The following is an 18024-nucleotide window of genomic DNA, read 5'->3' as shown; positions in this document are numbered from 1 at the left end:
ATTGCCATTTGCAAATAGGCGTCGCTAGCCTGAAACAAAAATTTGATTGTCATAGATACAAATATTTGCCATTATCATATTTATCATATTGACAGGATATTTATTTTATATGTAATGTATCACATATATACCAATATATAGTTACGCTGTAACAAATGTTTAACGATTTCTGTTAAACTGTCAGTAATATCCTCCGGAAGAGATTTGTTGTTCAATTTTCTTAGAAGTGGTTTTAAATATTCTCTCGTTTGAGCATACGTGGCGCTATTCATCTTTCCTTTTGTGCTCATTTTTTCGGCAGCTGACCGGCTGTTTAATTGATTACCCCATATTTGAACTAAATATTGTACAAACAGAGTGATAACATTCATATCAAAATCCTTGTCTCCTTTATTCAGTTTAGTTGACATCTTTTCTATATCTTCATAAGTAACACTCTCGTCAGGCACATTTACATCTCCTTTTCCATCAAGATTTTGGGACTTGGAAGATGTTAAAATCTCATTGAGATATGCTTGATCCACTTGTTCCATAGCTTCTTGAAAATCGTTTCTGAAGCCCTATTGATAAATTATCACAATCAAAATTTTCATTTTAAGCTGTTTTTTTAATTGACAGAAGTAATGTATGTAACAGTATAATAGATATTTTACCTTATTCACTTCTGGCTCAAGGATTTCACATTTCCTTAATCTTTTGAACGCTTCTACCTCAGATTCACTGAACAATAATATAGGCTCCCCCCGTTCGCGTAATCGCCTAATTACTTCTTGCCTGGACAGTAAATGTTCGGAGCTACTATCTGTTACATGTTCTTCTGACTGCTGACTAACATTTAACAAAACAGCTTCATTGTTTCCCTTATCTGTTTCATATACTTCCTGTTGCTTCGATATCAACTGACTCCTTTTAAAATACTTCTTATTATTTTCCTAAAAGAGACATTAATACAAATAAGTATTATAATGTACAATGACGGAACACTATAAAATCACAAACTACATATCACACATGCGACGTACTAAAACGTGACTTTCTTCTAACTCTTTACGTTTCTTCATTATTTCTGCTTTTAGAATATCCATTTTGCTAATAAATATTATACTCAAATCAATAAATATCCAGTGATACAAATAGAGAACAAGTTTCATACGCTTTCGTATCGGTAAATTAAGTTCATCTTCCAAGAAAAAACTTATATTTCCTTCGATAAATATTAAGAACTCCTCCACCTCAAATTTTGATAAAAATGCACTGAATCGATGCGTTTTAGCGTAAAAATAAAGATTTGACAAGAAAACAGTGTCACTCTGCTCCGTAAACCGAACTATTTTAAGTCAAAATTATTTATTCAGGTTAAGAAATCTGTCAATCACAAAATATGCAAAATACTACAACGCGAGCATGCACTGCGGCATCATAGTAGAAGGGTAAATGCGTAGTCTACAATAGGTAGTAGCTGTAGTGGATTAAGGGCCATCTACATAAGTTGCAAACGCAGAACGTAGTTCATCAATCAGAAGCGGTACAATGGTCAATGATACTAATAACAACTTTTCATTGGCTGTTGCAAATGCGTCTGCGAACTGCGTTTGCGACTTATGTAGACGACCCTTTAACGATGACTGCGTTCAGCAGAACGTTTATTTTGCAACTGTTGGAAATTTTCTTCACCCTGATTGGGTTATGCTTTTAAATCAAGAGGAATGGTCCTATCTCAGCAGAGAATCATAAAACTGTTGCAAAACTGTTGTGTTTTGCTGAATGCAGCGAACTATAAAATACTATTATACAATGCAAGTATATAATGAAATGAATCTCAAACGCTGTTTTATAAGCATCTCATTGACTGATTGACTCTGCATATTCATAACATAAAAATTTCAACAATATGAAATTTTTCTGCTTACGCATATACTATATTTCTGCTCTACACAACAAGTACGTGATTGGTCCACTTGCTCATGTAAATGATTATGTACTTATGCACGTTTATTCATATATCATAAAAATTAAAATAAAAACATGCACGTGCCATATGTAAATTCTATGAGCCAATATGACATCGCTTATATTAGCTATGTGATTGGTTCACGTTTTTATGCGGTTATGCAAATTTGTGTGGATATACTTTAAGGGTTGCCGCAGACAAAATTTCTGTAACAGTAAGCATAAGACATGAACTTAAGCCGATGAGCCAATCAGGATACTGCTTTAGATCTACGTACTCTAACGGAAATAGAAATAGCAGTAAACTTATCCATAAGGTGAGTTTCAACCGATTGAAATTCACCTTATTGCGAGGTTGTGGGTAAGTTTACTGTTATTTCCATTTCCGTTAGATTACGTAATCTAAAGCAGCATCCTGATTGGCTTATCGGCTTAAGTTTACACCTTACGCATGTTACGGAATTTTGTGTGCGGCAACCCTAAGCCAAGAGCACATAGAAAAACGTGATTGGGCAATTCGCTTAAGCTCATGGCACATACAAAAACGTAAAGCCATAAGCGTAATCAGTAAGCGAATTGCCCAATCACGGTAGAGATCGTAAAGCTAATAGCGAATCCAATCTTGCGATTTCCTTACTGCTTATGGCTTATCACCGACGAGATGCTATTAAACACCGTCAATCCTAGGCAAATTTTCGGCGATATAAAAAGAGCTCCAAGGGCTCGGAGGTAATTGAAGAACGCTGACATTATCGACAATTGATATAAATTTACTATTATTAACATAAATATTTGGCTCATACATTATTAAAATCATGATTTTTTATTACATAAATGTTCCATAAATAAATACTCATACTTGTAAAGCTATAATATTCTATATATTGCAGAAAAATTACAATTTTTTTTCTGCAGTTATCATCTCTGTTAATAATGAAACTTTGACGATGATACTGAAATCACAATTTTAAAGAAAAATCGAATATTATTGAGTTCTAAATGCATAAATACATCTACTAAACTAATAAATCATAAAATTAATGCAATATTATCAGTTTTTAACTCTTAATTAATTCAATATTCACAAGGACGCGAACTCCTGTAAGGATGTCGGTCTTTAATAGTATCTCGTCGGTGGTCTTATGGCCTTACGTTTTTGTATGTGTCATGTGCTTAATGTTAATCAAGAAATCATAGTCGAATGTGAGAAGGATACTTAACTATCATTGGTCGATTTCTACACCTACTTCTTAATCCACTACTTCTACTGCCTATTGTAGACCATGCATTACATGTTTTGGGTCATCATGTCCTTTCTTAGGTTTCTCTGATTCCATCATACTACTAAGGGAGGGAGGGAGAAAGAGAGGGGGTGAGAGAGAGAGAGAGACACGTTTGACATTTTGCTTCTTGGTTATGTCTCATCATTTGTTTTAGTCATTTAGTAATTAATTTTAAAAAGATGATAGCTTCTTTTTTATTCTTTATAAATATGCATTTGAAACTATAATGCCGCCGAAAATACGCGTCATGTTTACAGTTGCGACAGCACTGAGTGTATGTTTCGTGATATTTCAGGTATATGTAATAAAATTTACATCAAACTCTGACGCCCGCATTTCCGTGCTTCCGCTAATTCATTTTCATAATTTTTAGTTATGTTTAATACTCCGCGATCGCAAAAGATTGTCTTTCTCAGGTAATTTATTATATGCCATATCGATGCTTTTCCACAAAGATTGACGTATCTCGATTTTCTGTACCCAGATGACGACGTACCTGTCATACTATGGTGGACGCCATTCGGTAATAATAATCGAGTAAAAACCTGCAGGAATGCCAGATGTTACCTCACACATAATAGAACATTTGTGAATGATGTGAACTTAAAAGTATGACCCCTTTATATTTCTATTTCTTTCAATCAATTTCGATATCTTGCACACACTACTGACTTTTATAGAGTGTTCTGTTTTACGGAAGTAATCTCCGTATTCATGATTTGCCCAATTGGAGGAGCAGTGCCATATCATGGGGCTTACTTCATGAAGAATCCCCTAGGAATAATCCTATACTTGTCCATGAAGAAGCGCTTAATCTTTTTAATTACTCTTCGACCTTTAGCAGATTAAGTAATGTACCACTCACACTTCTTGATTTACCTGGTCTAGAAGAATTAGTAGGTAATTATAGACAAAAATATATACAAAATATATCCCAGACTTCTGTAACATTCATTAATTTAAGATTCTTGAGATCATTTTAGAAAGTTGTAAATTCTAATATCAAAATATCGAGATGGCTCTACAGTGGTTTTTAAATGAGAAGGGTTTTTAAAATTAGCTAATTGGAACTGTCTGAAATTCATATGTTCAGTAATGACATATTTTAGAATAGTGAAGGTGTATAGAAGAATAAAAGAGAAATAGAATTGGTGCTTGAAAATATTTTACATTATTATATAATATATCATGTCTAACCGTGCGAATTTTGGATAGACCAATTGGTTAATGTAAAACCTTTCTCATTTAAAAACTATTGTAGCTTTGATATTAAAATTTTCAAATTTTTCAAAATGATAAATTATCTCAAGAATTTGTTATTAACAGTTGTCACAATAAGTCTTGAGACACCTGATCTAACTAACAAAAGTTTTACATTCTTCAATTCTAATTTTTTATTATTTAAGTAACAATACATATGATCGAACATTTTAAGCGACTTGTAGGTGATTGATATTATTAAAGAATACTTAATATTATATAATATTATTAATCGTCTGGAGGCAATATTAAGGATTTTTTTACAATATATTCAGGGTTGCCAGAAAATGAATTTAAAAATTCTCTACCTTCCAGATTTTCCAGATGAAAATGGAAAATTTTCCATGACATGAACATAAAATATGTAAATTTTAACATTTAGACTCAAGGATTGTAGGAAAGCTAGTCTATATTATTAAAAACGACGCAAAAAAAGTTAGTAACATAGTAAAATTTTAGGTGCAAATTCAAGCCAGCAAAAAATAAATTAGTTTTGGAAAAAAATGCAGTTATGACGAAAAAAAGGGATCAAATAAAAATACTGATCGAATAAAATATAAATTTTATTTATTTTATTAAAATCGTTTAAAGTGCGCAAATTTTGAACGTATTTGACTATAAATGTCAGATATAATATTTAAAAAATTATAACATTATTTGGAATAGGAGTTTAAGGAAATTGTAAACAAATTTCGAAATTCCAGACTTTTACATTTTCGTCTGACTTTTCCCGGTTTTCCATGACCAATTTCAATTTCCCTAATTTTTCCTGGTTTTCCAGGTCTGTGGCAACTCTGATATTATATCAACAAAAAATACTTTGAAATATATTATGCAACTTATTAACTAAGATATTGATCAATCTGAGAGTACTATTGCTCAAAAGATATCAATATGATCATTTATTTCTAGTATTATAAATGAACCATGCTTCTTATATCAAAATTAACACTGAATAATGACATTTGAATGACTATTTTTTATCATTTTTTGGAAAAACTAATCATAATGCACCCTTTATTTGCTCATGATACGTAGAATGATAGCTGTTCCAGTTAAGGAGGTGCTATTCAGTTTGGAAATATCTTCAGAATTTGTCTTCAGTAATTCTTGTTTTTTTATTAATATTGTGCTTATTCTGTGATCAGATGTCGATAGATTCTCATCAAATATTTTGTTCAATTTATTTAATTTATGTCAATAATAATTAGGTAAGATTAAAGAGAGATATTAAATTAATAATATAAATTAAAAGAATTAATAAATTGCACGATTTGAAAGTTATATTGAGAATTATACTGAATTGTCTAGAGGAACATCAATAATATTGAAAAATATAATTGAACAATAATGTTGACCGTCTATGCCACTTTATGGGTAAGCCTCATGTGTGCATAAAAAGATATAAAAATGAAATATTTGCAGCAAATTCGTATTACATGTCTACCAAAGAGAAATCTGTATTGATGCGTGCAGAAAATTTAGCACCAGTATTATACATTCAATCTGACTGTGATACTGCTAGTGATAGGGATAGTTATGTCTCAGAATTAATGAAACATATTCGGATAGATTCCTATGGTGCATGTGTGAATAATGCTCAGCTTGACAACAGGTATTTTTATTTATAACAATCTCCGTGAAGTTGATATCCTCATCACTGAAAATTGGAATAAGATACGTATCAAAATTAAGTGTTATTTAAATATTCTTTAGGAACAATGAACAGAATTGATATCTGTTAAATTTTAAAAGACACGAAAAACTAAAAAAATAATTACATATAATACATGAACAAGAATAAAGCATCTTCTAAAATTGAGACAGAAAATCGGCTTCAGTTAAATGCTTTCTCGATGTAGGTGCTTGCGAGATATACAAATATTTGATTTTGGTGCTTATCCCTTGTCTAAAAGATACCTCTAATTGTGTATGAACAAGAATAAACCTTTTAAAATCAAGACAAGTTGAAGAGATATTCTTAACTTGCCGAGCGTTAAAGCTAACTATATTTTTTAAAACTGACATAGAGGACCGGTGTGAATTATTTCTGATTTTGATGCTATGTTAAGTTTATTTTACTTAAAATTAAATTTATTGCATATGAAATGTTGTAGGTATGATAATTACCTGTTACTTTTTTTTATGTTAACATATTATATGTGCTTTTGTTCTATATTGTAAACATTATATAATATCGTAAATTGCATTATATTGCACACAAAACAATTTGTAAACAAGCGGATTTCAGTATTTAAATATTTCGGCGTAAATTTATATACATGTCCAATTTAGAAAATCACGCGCGGAAATCTTTTTCAATCTTGAAATGCAATCATGAACAGAACTATAGTAGTATAACATAAAGATAAATTGATAAAGAATTTAATAATGATGATGATAATGGACATCTTAAGAATATTAATAGTTTGATGTTATGATATTTCTCAATTTTTTAGGACCCTACATTACGTTGAAAATCTATGTGATACTGAAGGAATATTACAAATTAAGTGGAATTTCATCTCTCTCCGAAAAAATAAAATTTTCATTTCTCAAAAGAGTATTTTCTTAATGACATCGTTAATTACATGGTCCCTGAAAAACAAACAAGGAGTTCGGATGAGACAATTTATCATTACACGACCATTTATTATCGCAATAAGGCTAAATGGATCAAATATGACGATTGCCGAATTGCAGAAGAAATATTAAGTAAGAATCATGATGCTTGTCCACAAATTATTTGCATGCAATATCATGTAATTTACAATATTATATAATATAATGTTTACAATGTAAAATAAAAGAATATTATGTTAACATAAAAAAGTGCATTAAGTTTAATTTTAAATAAAATAAACTTAAAATAGCATTAAAATCAGAAAATAATTTAACATCGATCCTTTATATCAGTTGTAAAAAATACTGCAGTATAGGGATGAGAATCATTCTTTTTACTTTTTATAATAACAATTTGGCAATAACGGACGTTGCAATTTTTTATGACGGTAACGATAATATTATAAATAACTAACTTAAAGATTGAGAAAATTACTTTGGAAAATTTGAAAAGTAACTTATCATCTTTATTTTACGCGTTATTTATTGAAAAAAGTAACTCATTAATATATCGACTCGATATTTTTACTTGTTACTTTAACTAGTTACATGTTAACGAGTTACTTTTTTTCAATAAACAACGCATAATGGTGACAAGTTACTTTTGACAAAGTAACTTTCTCAATTTTATGTTTTAGTTAGTTACCGTCACTGTCATAAAAAAAATTGTAACGTCATTGCTAAACCGTTATTATAGAAAATAACAGTAAAAGTAACGATTCCTATCCCTATTCTAGTATAGCTGGCTTTAATACTCGGTAAGTTAAGGATGTCTCTTCGACGTGATTTTAAAAGTACTTTATTTTTGTTTATATAGAATTAGAGATGCTTTTTCAACGACAAGAAATAAACACCAAAATTGGATATTGTATATCTTGTGAGCGTAAATAAAAAATATTTGATACTCTGTCTGAATTTTAGAAGATTACTCTTGTTCATATGTTATATGTAATCGTTTTCTTAGTAAACTGATATCAATTCTGTTTATTATTCCTAAAAAGCACTTAAAAAGCACTTAATTTTGTGTATTGATTTTAAAATTTTTGTTTATATGTATATTAAATTGATGGTTCTAACTTGACATGAATCTAGCCACTTTTAAATACGGATTCCTGCTAAATGTTTTGAGCATTAAAATCAGGAATAGAGCACTAAATTAGCATCTAATTTAGCACTTAATTTTGGCATGTATCTTATTCCAATTTTCAATGGTGGGGATGCTGACTTCACCAAAGTCTTAAAATAATAATTTTAGATTGTCAAAATTAATAATTATTAGCAGATAAAATATGTCTATTCAGGTTGAAGAACAACTATCTCGATATTTTAAGCGATCGTGAGTTCTTGTTCTTTGTGGCCAAATACAAGTTTACTATAGCTTTTGAGAATGCAATTTGTGACGATTATATCACAGAAAAACTATGGAGGCCACTTGTTGTCGGCTCTGTACCAATATATTACGGATCACCATCTTTTAAGGTATTTTTTTTAATTGTGACTTGAATCTCTCAGAATTAAACCTGCTTTATCTAAATTTTTTATTTTGTAGGATTGGCTACCAAATAATAAATCTGCCATCTCAATATTAGACTTTACTAGTCCAATAGAACTCGCCCATTTTTTGCATAATCTTTTAAAAAATGATTCTGCATATGAAGAGTACTTGTCTCATAAATTAAGTAAACGCGTTACAAATAGCAAGTTGTTACGTGCGCTCGAAAAGAGACAAACGGGAATTCCAAACGATTTTGGAAATTATATGGAAGAATTTGAATGCTTTGTTTGTGAACGAATACAAAAAAATAGTTCCGAATTAGAAAAGAGCATAGTAACAAAAAAACAGTACAATTGTTCTCTGCCAAGAGATCCAATAACAGGCGAAATTAATAAGCACAATTGGTGGACTGAGCAATGGAATATTGAGAAATGTGGAGCTAAGCTGTTATCTCATTACGTAACTAATAATATCAGTATTAATATAAAACATTTTGATGAACAGAAGATGACTATGTACGACAATAATGAATGCTGAAACATATTAAAAAAAAATGTGAAAGAATTTTTTTGATAGTTAAAAGATCTCCTTTTTATTCATTTACTCTTTAAACTGATGCACACGCTACAATAGATTGAATTAAAACAAATAATATACATCTATTTCACTTCAACTTATTGCATCATGTGCACTAGTTCAAAGACTGCAAGAGTATAAAATAAGAGGCTAGAGTGAATATGTTTAGATTTATTTCGGACTGAATGATGCATTATATTTAAAAATATTTTGTTTAAAAACAAGGCCAACTTGAACTGCGCATTATATTATTGACCACATATATCGCAAGAGCAAGGATCAGAACACTTATCATAGAAAAAGTCAGAATGGATTCCGATTGGAATTATTCCATTTTTTCCAAAAAACAATCCATTCTGACTTGTTCTATGATAGGTACCTTGAGCCATCCAAAGAAGAAGATAATGTTTATAATTTGTTATTATCTGAGTGAATGTACAAGCATTTCTATTTTGGTATCATAGAAATAATTTTTATATTTTCATTTTGTATAAAATAACGCAATAGAAATTACTAAATGCATTTTATAAAATGTATAAGTCTGTATGATGAAAAAAGATTTTATTTTCATGCGTATGTAGTGAATCTTATGGGCTTTAAGTTTTAAGCCATAAGAAATTGACCAATCATCGATTATTCTTCTCACATTCGAGTGTAATTGGTTAATTTCTTATGACTCACGACTTAAAACTTAGATTATGACTTATTGTAGAAAGCCCATTAGGACCATCACACATAAAATATAGCTTATGTCATTTCGTGTATGATGAGTTTTAATGAATGTCTCAACATTTTACCATAAGAGGTGAATATTTCATTCTCTCTTATATATAGATTTTACTCTCTCTGTAACTGTATTACAATTGATAATTATCTCTCATAATAAAACGTTGAGACATTCATTAAACTTCACCCTGTATATACAATATTTTTAATGACAGTATTAGAGTTTAGACAGTATTAAAGCCTTATTTGACTGTGAGATTTGCAATCTTTACTTTAATTGTTCGTCGCAGTGACCAAATTTTGTCTCACTTTACGCCCTTTAAGCGTAAAAATATAATATAATTTTAAATACAATAAAAAGTTACGATTTTCATACTTTAAGTTAGCCTTCCTCAATTCGTTGATTTTATTTGCAAAACTGGAGCAGGTACCTTCATTAGCTCACACAAATTATTTCTGATTGGACGTAAATCTGCGATTGGTTGTTCCCAATCTGTCGCGTTCAATTTTATGAGTATATTTGCTAAATCTTCTTCTGCTATATCCATCTCTTCTCCATAAAGAGTCAATGTTTCATAAGTACGTATAGCTGTTGTCTTTCTTAAGCTTGTATATTTGTGACACAAAAATATACTTAATTGACAAAATGCTCTCTTTGCAACAGGACCTCGTACCTAAAAATTTGAAATGTTTAATAATATTTAATGAAATTCGATTAATATTCGATGAGACAATTTAAAATATTTAAATTATTATGAATTTTGGTGTGTGTGTGTGTGTGTGTGTGTGTGTGTGTGTGTGTAATTATGTGTTATAAATACTATCATATAATATACAATATCCCAAAACTGACGATATTTGTTTTAAAGATATTCTTACATTTTAAGACAAAGAATAATTTCTTACTTATGATGTTACTATCTAATACAGCCGTAGTGATTATTTAAGAGCTCTAAAATATTTATTATTAGTTTGGGATATTTTGTGTATACATATACACGCATACACAGGATGCCCCATCATATTTGGGATTATTTTAGAAAATAAAGCGGACTCTATAACTTTTCAATTTTCGTAATAGTTAATAAGTTATTAATTATTAAAAATCGCCATATTAGCCGGATCTACCGCCGTGTGCTTGCATTCAAGCTAATATAGCGATTTTTAATAATTAATAGCTCGTTAATTATTACGAAAATTAAAAAGTTGTACAGGACTTTCGATTCAGTTTAATCTGTTCTACCTGCATATGAAAGTAATCCCAAATATTTTGAGACACCCTGTACACACACGCACACCAATTAATTACTATTATATAATTATTAATTGATAACACTGGGGATTTTTTTGTCGGGTCAAAGGTAACTATTTTTGATAGGTTTTTTCGTAGAATTCAAATCTGGAAATGAAAATAATTAATTGGCTCTAGCTTTTGAACAAAACCGATTCAAAGGTGCGTGTTTTTGGTCATCTTTCAATATGTGAAAACAATGAGAACTTCTACAACTAGAATCTCTTAAAAAATATATTAACAGACAGGCAATTGAGAGCAAAAACTAAAATGCAGTAATTAAAGCGTTGTACGTTAACAATGTATTTCAAAGACCTTACAACTATGATGAAATCGGACATTTCGGCTCAGTTCGAGCCATCCTCAGCGATGTCCACATAACATTAAAAATTAAATGAAATTTCAAATGAACATTGATATTTGCTTGATACGGTCCTCTCAACGATCTATCTTTATTTATGTGTTTCTATAAGAGGTTTGATATATGGATCGTGGTTCGCAGCGGTGATCATTTAGCTATTCAACTAATTGACAATAATGCTTCGCAAGTTTAAATTTGAGGAGGCTCCCTTAGCTGCGGGCTTGGATCTTATCGTTAATTTTTAATGTTATGTGGACATCGCTGAGGATGAACCGAAACGTCCGATTTCATCATAGTTGTAAGGTCTTTGAAATACATTGTTAACGTATAATAAACGCTTTAATAAACTGCGTCTTAATTTTTGCTCTCAATTGCTTGTTTGTTAATATATTTTTTATTGTTTAATCTCGAGAACTCAATCTTATTCCTAAATTTATTTATTTAGAATCTCCTAGTTGCGATATTATATCTATTTATGAATACTATTTCTAACGAGCACAAGTTAATTGGAGCACTCGATTTTCTATATGATTTTTATATACGATTTATATTTTTTTTTCTATTTTATTACATTTTCTTAAACTTTACCGCATTTAGTAAATGTTAATATTATTTCTCAATAAAATGCTTCAGGGTACTATGAAATCGCATAAATCTTTATCAAAAAAATATTCTATATTATATAGTCTAAAAGGGCAGGGATTAAGCGTATTTTATCCCAAATAGAAAGCTAGGAGCTTCTGTTTTTCTACAGATGTTGAAAAATGACTAAAAACATGTTTTTTGCACTTTTGACCTCGTTTGTTTAAAACATCAATTTAGTATTTTCAAAGTTCTATTCGTGCTTAGTGCACCCAAATTAGTAAAAAATGTTTTAAAAATAATTATAATGCCCTTAAAAATAATATAAAAACGATAAAATTTTGTTCCTCAATATTATTTTTCTTATTAATTTTTACCTGTAGTAATTCGCAGAAAACATTTATACTACTAATGAGTAGTTTCATATTGTTAAAATATTTTATTTCCTGTTTTAATAATGTCAGTATGCGCTCTGAAATTGTATTGCTTTCATCATCTAAGACAGACTGAATGCAACCGGAACTCAACAAACGATCCAAGAAAGCCAACATCGATGTTATCATTCTTTCATTTTTATGACTCTCTTCGAATATATCTAATATTTTTTCACATAAATTCCTTAAACCCATCTCATCGATCTCTTGTAGATAAGTAAATAAAGAAACACTCGAATATTTTACCTGATAAGAGATAAAAAATAAGAAAGGTATTTAGTTACAGATAGAAAATTTGTTGTATACAATAAAATTATAAATCTTATTTTAAAAAATTGATCAACGATTTTGCCTTTATCAAGTAAATTAGCTTATGCGTATAAATGCTTGAAAGATATTTTATATAGGATTAAAGAGATTTCTATAATTTTTAATAAATATTAGATTTACCAATGACTCGCTTAAGCCGCCGACGCTAAATATGATTCCGCGTAACAAGTTCATTTTATATGGTGGAAAATTCAACATCTTAATAAATCGTGGAAACGTTACAGATTCCATTCGCCATTCGATAGTTTCCTTACATTCGTTATAAGGAAATATAGCTTTCAACTCGTCATGATATGGTATATTTGTAAGTGGCGGATCACTATAAAAGAAGGCATCATAATTATCAAAAAATCTTTTCAATTAAAATTCTTCATGTTTTATTTCTTACGTTTCTATATAAAAAAAATGATGGAAAATTTCAGTAAAGATATACTGACGGGTTTTTACCTGTGTATAAGAGCACTGAATACAGTACCAGCCTGAGCTCGAATTCCATCTATCCTCTCAACAGCTTGTTGTGCGATACCACCAATAATACCAGTCATTAAGTCCTCATTCAATACAGAGAATAGTTTTGCTTGCGATACTAGATTCGTCATTATCTGAATAATGTAGAAATTTTAATCGCAATTAATTTTGTGATGTATATTGATAATAAAACAATTTTCTGCAATGGAATACGTACGTGTAGTCCAATCATAGCTGCTTCTCTCACCCAAGCGCCTATATCACCACGACTATCTATCGTGTATTCTTTAAGAGCCAATAAATAACAATCGTATATATCTGGTACAAACGGTTGCCATTTGTCTGAAAAAAAATTTATTTATTCACAATAAATACCGTAAAGTGTTAATGAATATGATATTTGAATAAAAACTCCACCAGCTTCATCAATTCCTAATGTTTGCAGTATCATTGTTAAAGAGTGCAAAGCTTCTTTTCTACTCTCCGCCCATTTCAATGTGTTCTTAGATATATGAGTGCATGTGATTAACGAATTTATGATATCCTTCACTCTTTCACGAATTACGAATAATGGGAAATGTCCTGTAAAAAAATAAAATTAATGAAATAGATAGAAATATTTCAGCACCTATAAATAAAATGCATCCTCGAACTTACCTATTGCTTGTGCAAATCCTATTCTAATGGACTGATTACTCGATTGTAAGGACTCCAAATAACGATTAACTATAGCACTTCGAGCATCGTAATCAATATTCACATAATATTCTAGAAAATAGTTTGTATGTGCTTCAGCTGCTTTTAACTTAACTGTCGATACTTCGTGGCTTAAACATTCTTCTAGTAATTTCTGCCAGTCATCTGTATTATTGATAGATATTATAAATATACACAAGTAATAGATAAAAGCAATTGTTTAAGAAATAAAATTTTAATTATTAATACGTACCTACAATATCTGTAAAATGAACAGGAAAATGAACAATAGAACATTTCTTTATTAGTGTGGAACAAGCTTGTTTCATTAGCTCTCCTCCAAGACCTTTAAATTGTCCTCTATTTCTGATAGTGCGCACTATATCTTGTATATCAGATACTGCTGTGGCTCCTGAATGAAAAGATCAATCTTATTGTAATCTTTAATAGATATTTACAGAAAAATAAAAACTGATCTCTGTATATGATTTTACATATTCTTACCGATAATACATCCAATAATTTTATCATTAAAGTAATTATATAACGCTTCGAGAATTTCTGCAGTGGCTAGTACTGCACCGTGTCTAACATTTAAGTCGATAGAATTTAGCATGTCTAATAAAGTCGGTAGTACTGTATTTATCATGTAATGTGCATCAGTTACTGTTAGATTAAAAAGCGTCTGCAACAAATTATTAATGACAGAAAATTGGTAAATTTTGACATCGTAAACGTTTAATCCAGCGTCATTGAGGTGCTAAAATGTTAAATGTTACATAGATAATTTTAAAAAGCTAATAGCTTTTACGAAATGGTAGTCTTTTAATATACAAGTCTTTTAATATACTTGTAGATAATCTAGTAAAGTAAACCACTAAGAATATGTAAAGCACTTTTATTTTTACATTGTAAAACAAGTATATAACAAGAAATAGATGTTTAAAACTTTTTAGGTCTCTATGACGTCGGGTTAATTAATATTGCTATTGGAACTCGAACTTACTCTAGCTGAAAGTTCCCTGATTGCAGTATCCCAATGTGTAACCTTTTTTGCTACTAAATGATCTATTAAAGGCTTCGTATATTCTTCATATTGTGCGATTTGTACGCTAATGGATAGTATTATAAAAATCAACCAAGTAATAAGAAATGTCGAAATATTTATCGAATTCTTTACCTGATTTTGAGATATGTATGACTCCTTACGCCAACTTCAAAATAGTCAGCGACAGTCAGTATATCTATACCATGTGGAAAATTGCCTTGTCTGCCAACGTTTTCTTGAAATGCGGCAGACGCCGCTCTCCTACAATTTATCTATCAGTGCACAACATATTACATAAATTATAAATACAATGCAAATGGAAATTAAATATGTATAAGTTTATGCACAAATTGTACCTCTCTATCGAAACATGTTACAACTAATAACATTGCGGCAATTTCTTTAACATAACGTTCAAAAACATGCGGATCGTAGGCTCTTGGAAAAGACCAACATATATAGCAAGCGGCATCTCTGATCAAATAACCGATCGATCCGTAAGTTCTAGGTTCGTCAAAGACTAAGGCTTGCAAAACCACAGGAATAACATCACTTAGACGATGAGGTAACAATAGGCCACGCCTTCCTGAAATATGCAATAATAACAATAAATATATACAAGTGATAGAATAAAAATATATTGTAATATATTTGTAAACGTAAAAGAGATATACCAAGTTCCGCGAGTGCCAAACAACCACCATGCCATGCTGAATCTGATTCACGTCCAGAAAAGAGATTCAATACAAAACCAAGGACATCGTCAGCTAAGTCTACCGGCAATCTCGCGGTTATTCTGCCAATACCTTTTGCTGCAGACCATCTATTATAATATAATGTTAATTAATAATAATAATATATAATTATTATAATATTAACAAACCATATAACTATAATAATATATTAATTATTATGGTTAATCTAACTTTGTTTATATAGATATATAAACAAACTAAAATAAATAGGTACAATAATCCATTTTTTGGCTTTTTGTTTGTTTTTTACAATTTTCTCCAAAACAAAATGAATCTCTAAAGAAACTTGTTTTTTTAGTACATCAATCCCTTACGCTTCCAAAGTTTGGCATTTTTTTTTGAAACATTTTTGTGTTCTAATCACAGTCATTCCATTCTTCAGAAGAATAACTATGATTGGCCAGTTTCACAACATTGATGTTATAACTTCGATGTAAATCGAGCCATGTAAAATAGTCATTAAAAAAAATTGCATTTGTTTTATAAAATACATGAAAATTTTGTGACTTTAAAAATTGCTATTTTGAGTTTACATTAGTAAATTTTGAAATTTTAGAAAAACACTCTAGAAAATCGAAATTCTCGATTTTAAATACTTCTAAAAAATTTAAAACACATTTTAAAACAATTTTTGATAATTTTTAAAAGAAAATGACTATTAATTCTATACTTGTAAATATCATAGATAATAAGAGCTAAGGCTTGGCGAAAGTTGCATATTTCAGTCAATTTTCAGCTTGATTTCACCTTGTTTATGACATTTATAGTTAATGTTATCTTCAATAAATGATTAATATATGTAATGGCATCTATATACCTTATAGTAATTGCTTTATCCCGAAGACCTTGTATGAGTTGCTCTATTATATCTTCAATGGCTGGGGGAATCTCCTGATCTTCATTGTCGTTTGAAATAGTTTTTTTAATACAAGTGATACTTTCAGTATTATCAATATCATTCGCTTTAACATTAGGTGTAATATTTATTGGTCGACTCATCTTCTGATAGCGCCAGGATGCTAATTTTGTTCTCAACAATATCAGACCTATCAAACATGTAAAAAATTTTGAACTTTTTATATTTTTCAATTTTTTTTTCAATTTACAAGAAATGGATATGTGAAATTAAACAATCTCAGAGCTTTTAATACCTATACGCTGAACAACTTTTATTCCAAATTTTCTAATGAGATCTGCTGGATTGTCACTCAGTCGAAGTTTCAATATATTATCAAGAAGCATTTGACTGTATGGTTTAACATCTTCTCTGGCACTGTGCTTTAATATTGAGGCTATTACAGCCAGAGGTCCATGTCTCAAAGGATCATCTTCTATACACTAAAAAAATGTATAAGAAATACTTAAAAAATCTACAACAAATAATAACACAGCTACTTCCAGTCACCAGAGGCGTAGTAAAACTGGAACACCCAGTATATACAGGGGGTCTCTGCATATAGTACCTGCTGAAACTGCTACGGCTGCTTCAGTCATGAAAATAAGTCGAAAATGTCTAATAAACATATATCTAATTTTGATCGGTTTCGAAGTTACGGAATATTGAAGTAAGAAAACATGAATCGTAGTAAATGTTGTTATTCTATTGTTCTGAATTTTGACTAGGTCTTTCATTCATTCCAAAAATCTAAACAAATACACTGGCAGGATGACTCTCTCTCTCTCTCTCTCTCTCTCTCTTTCTGTACAAACGTTTCTCTATAATTATCTCTATCCTCATTGGATTGGGAGAGGCCAGAATGCTTCTATTAAATAGCCAGCAAAAAGTCCCAACCTCACACTACTGAATTTTTTTTTTAATAAAAATGAAAGATCTAGTCTATCAAAATGAGAATGCAGAATTATTATGGCAAGTGAACGTTGCCCAATATCATTCACAAAACTCTAAATATTTGTCATCAAGTCCAAAACAATTTATTAAATTCGTGCTAGAAAGTGTGTCAAAGTAGAGGGAGATTTTTGAATATCTTTTGTAAAGCATTAAATAGAATAACGAACATTAAACAAAATTTACTATGATTCATGTTTTCTTACTTCAATATCCTGCAACTCCAAAACTATTTGGAATGTTTATTAGATGTTTTTGACTTGTTTTCAAATGCAGCCACTGTAGCAGTTTTGATACTATA

General features: G+C 30.1%; 4 protein-coding genes across 5 annotated transcripts in view; 1 reads left to right on the top strand and 3 right to left on the bottom strand.

The window, feature by feature from the left end:
• The window catches only part of LOC108756774 (pre-mRNA-splicing factor 18), a 1846-nt gene extending 466 nt beyond the window's left edge, over positions 1 to 1380 (bottom strand). The window contains exons 1-3 of the mRNA XM_018500816.1: positions 1023 to 1380; positions 654 to 932; positions 132 to 560 (exon numbers count right to left, since the gene is read on the bottom strand). Coding sequence (XP_018356318.1) covers positions 132 to 560; positions 654 to 932; positions 1023 to 1151 — 837 coding nt within the window. The 5' untranslated portion in view covers positions 1152 to 1380. The remainder of the gene's footprint in view (positions 1 to 131; positions 561 to 653; positions 933 to 1022) is intronic.
• LOC108756773 (ADP-ribosylation factor-like protein 13B) overlaps positions 1 to 16157 on the bottom strand; it is a 29406-nt gene extending 13249 nt beyond the window's left edge. The window contains exon 1 of the mRNA XM_018500814.1: positions 16143 to 16157. The gene's annotated coding sequence lies outside the window, so the exon portion shown is untranslated. The remainder of the gene's footprint in view (positions 1 to 16142) is intronic.
• Positions 3347 to 9681, top strand: LOC108756772 (alpha-(1,3)-fucosyltransferase 10). 2 transcript variants are annotated; one of them, XM_018500813.1, is made up of 7 exons: positions 3347 to 3528; positions 3607 to 3649; positions 3718 to 3842; positions 3914 to 4133; positions 5919 to 6108; positions 8447 to 8594; positions 8665 to 9681. In XM_018500813.1, exons 1-7 carry the CDS (start codon positions 3460 to 3462, stop codon positions 9145 to 9147), a joined length of 1278 nt encoding a protein of 425 aa, XP_018356315.1. In that variant the 5' UTR covers positions 3347 to 3459; the 3' UTR covers positions 9148 to 9681. The 2 variants fall into 2 exon arrangements, with proteins under 2 accessions (XP_018356315.1, XP_018356314.1); XM_018500812.1 differs by having other exon boundaries at positions 8417 to 8594.
• Positions 9734 to 18024, bottom strand: part of LOC108756770 (tubulin-specific chaperone D) — a 9310-nt gene continuing 1019 nt past the window's right edge. Inside the window, exons 3-17 of the mRNA XM_018500810.1 lie at positions 17029 to 17215; positions 16695 to 16923; positions 15797 to 15945; positions 15479 to 15708; positions 15255 to 15394; positions 15081 to 15186; positions 14579 to 14759; positions 14328 to 14486; positions 14036 to 14239; positions 13796 to 13960; positions 13596 to 13720; positions 13358 to 13512; positions 13031 to 13229; positions 12524 to 12826; positions 9734 to 10586 (exon numbers count right to left, since the gene is read on the bottom strand). Coding sequence (XP_018356312.1) covers positions 10305 to 10586; positions 12524 to 12826; positions 13031 to 13229; positions 13358 to 13512; positions 13596 to 13720; positions 13796 to 13960; positions 14036 to 14239; positions 14328 to 14486; positions 14579 to 14759; positions 15081 to 15186; positions 15255 to 15394; positions 15479 to 15708; positions 15797 to 15945; positions 16695 to 16923; positions 17029 to 17215 — 2814 coding nt within the window. The 3' untranslated portion in view covers positions 9734 to 10304. The remainder of the gene's footprint in view (positions 10587 to 12523; positions 12827 to 13030; positions 13230 to 13357; positions 13513 to 13595; positions 13721 to 13795; positions 13961 to 14035; positions 14240 to 14327; positions 14487 to 14578; positions 14760 to 15080; positions 15187 to 15254; positions 15395 to 15478; positions 15709 to 15796; positions 15946 to 16694; positions 16924 to 17028; positions 17216 to 18024) is intronic.

Source organism: Trachymyrmex septentrionalis, unplaced genomic scaffold (assembly GCF_001594115.1).
Source record: "Trachymyrmex septentrionalis isolate Tsep2-gDNA-1 unplaced genomic scaffold, Tsep1.0 scaffold13, whole genome shotgun sequence".
Taxonomy (NCBI): Eukaryota; Metazoa; Arthropoda; class Insecta; order Hymenoptera; family Formicidae; genus Trachymyrmex; species Trachymyrmex septentrionalis.
This window is presented reverse-complemented; position numbering and strand designations above follow the sequence as displayed.

Coding starts and splice junctions, on each gene's coding strand:
- LOC108756772 (XM_018500812.1), top strand. CDS start 3,460: ATGCCGCCGAAAATACGCGTCATGTTTACAGTTGCGACAGCACTGAGT. Junction 3,529..3,606: donor TATGTTTCGTGATATTTCAG/GTATATGTAATA, acceptor CATAATTTTTAG/TTATGTTTAATACTCCGCGA. Junction 6,109..8,416: donor AATGCTCAGCTTGACAACAG/GTATTTTTATTT, acceptor ATGTCTATTCAG/GTTGAAGAACAACTATCTCG.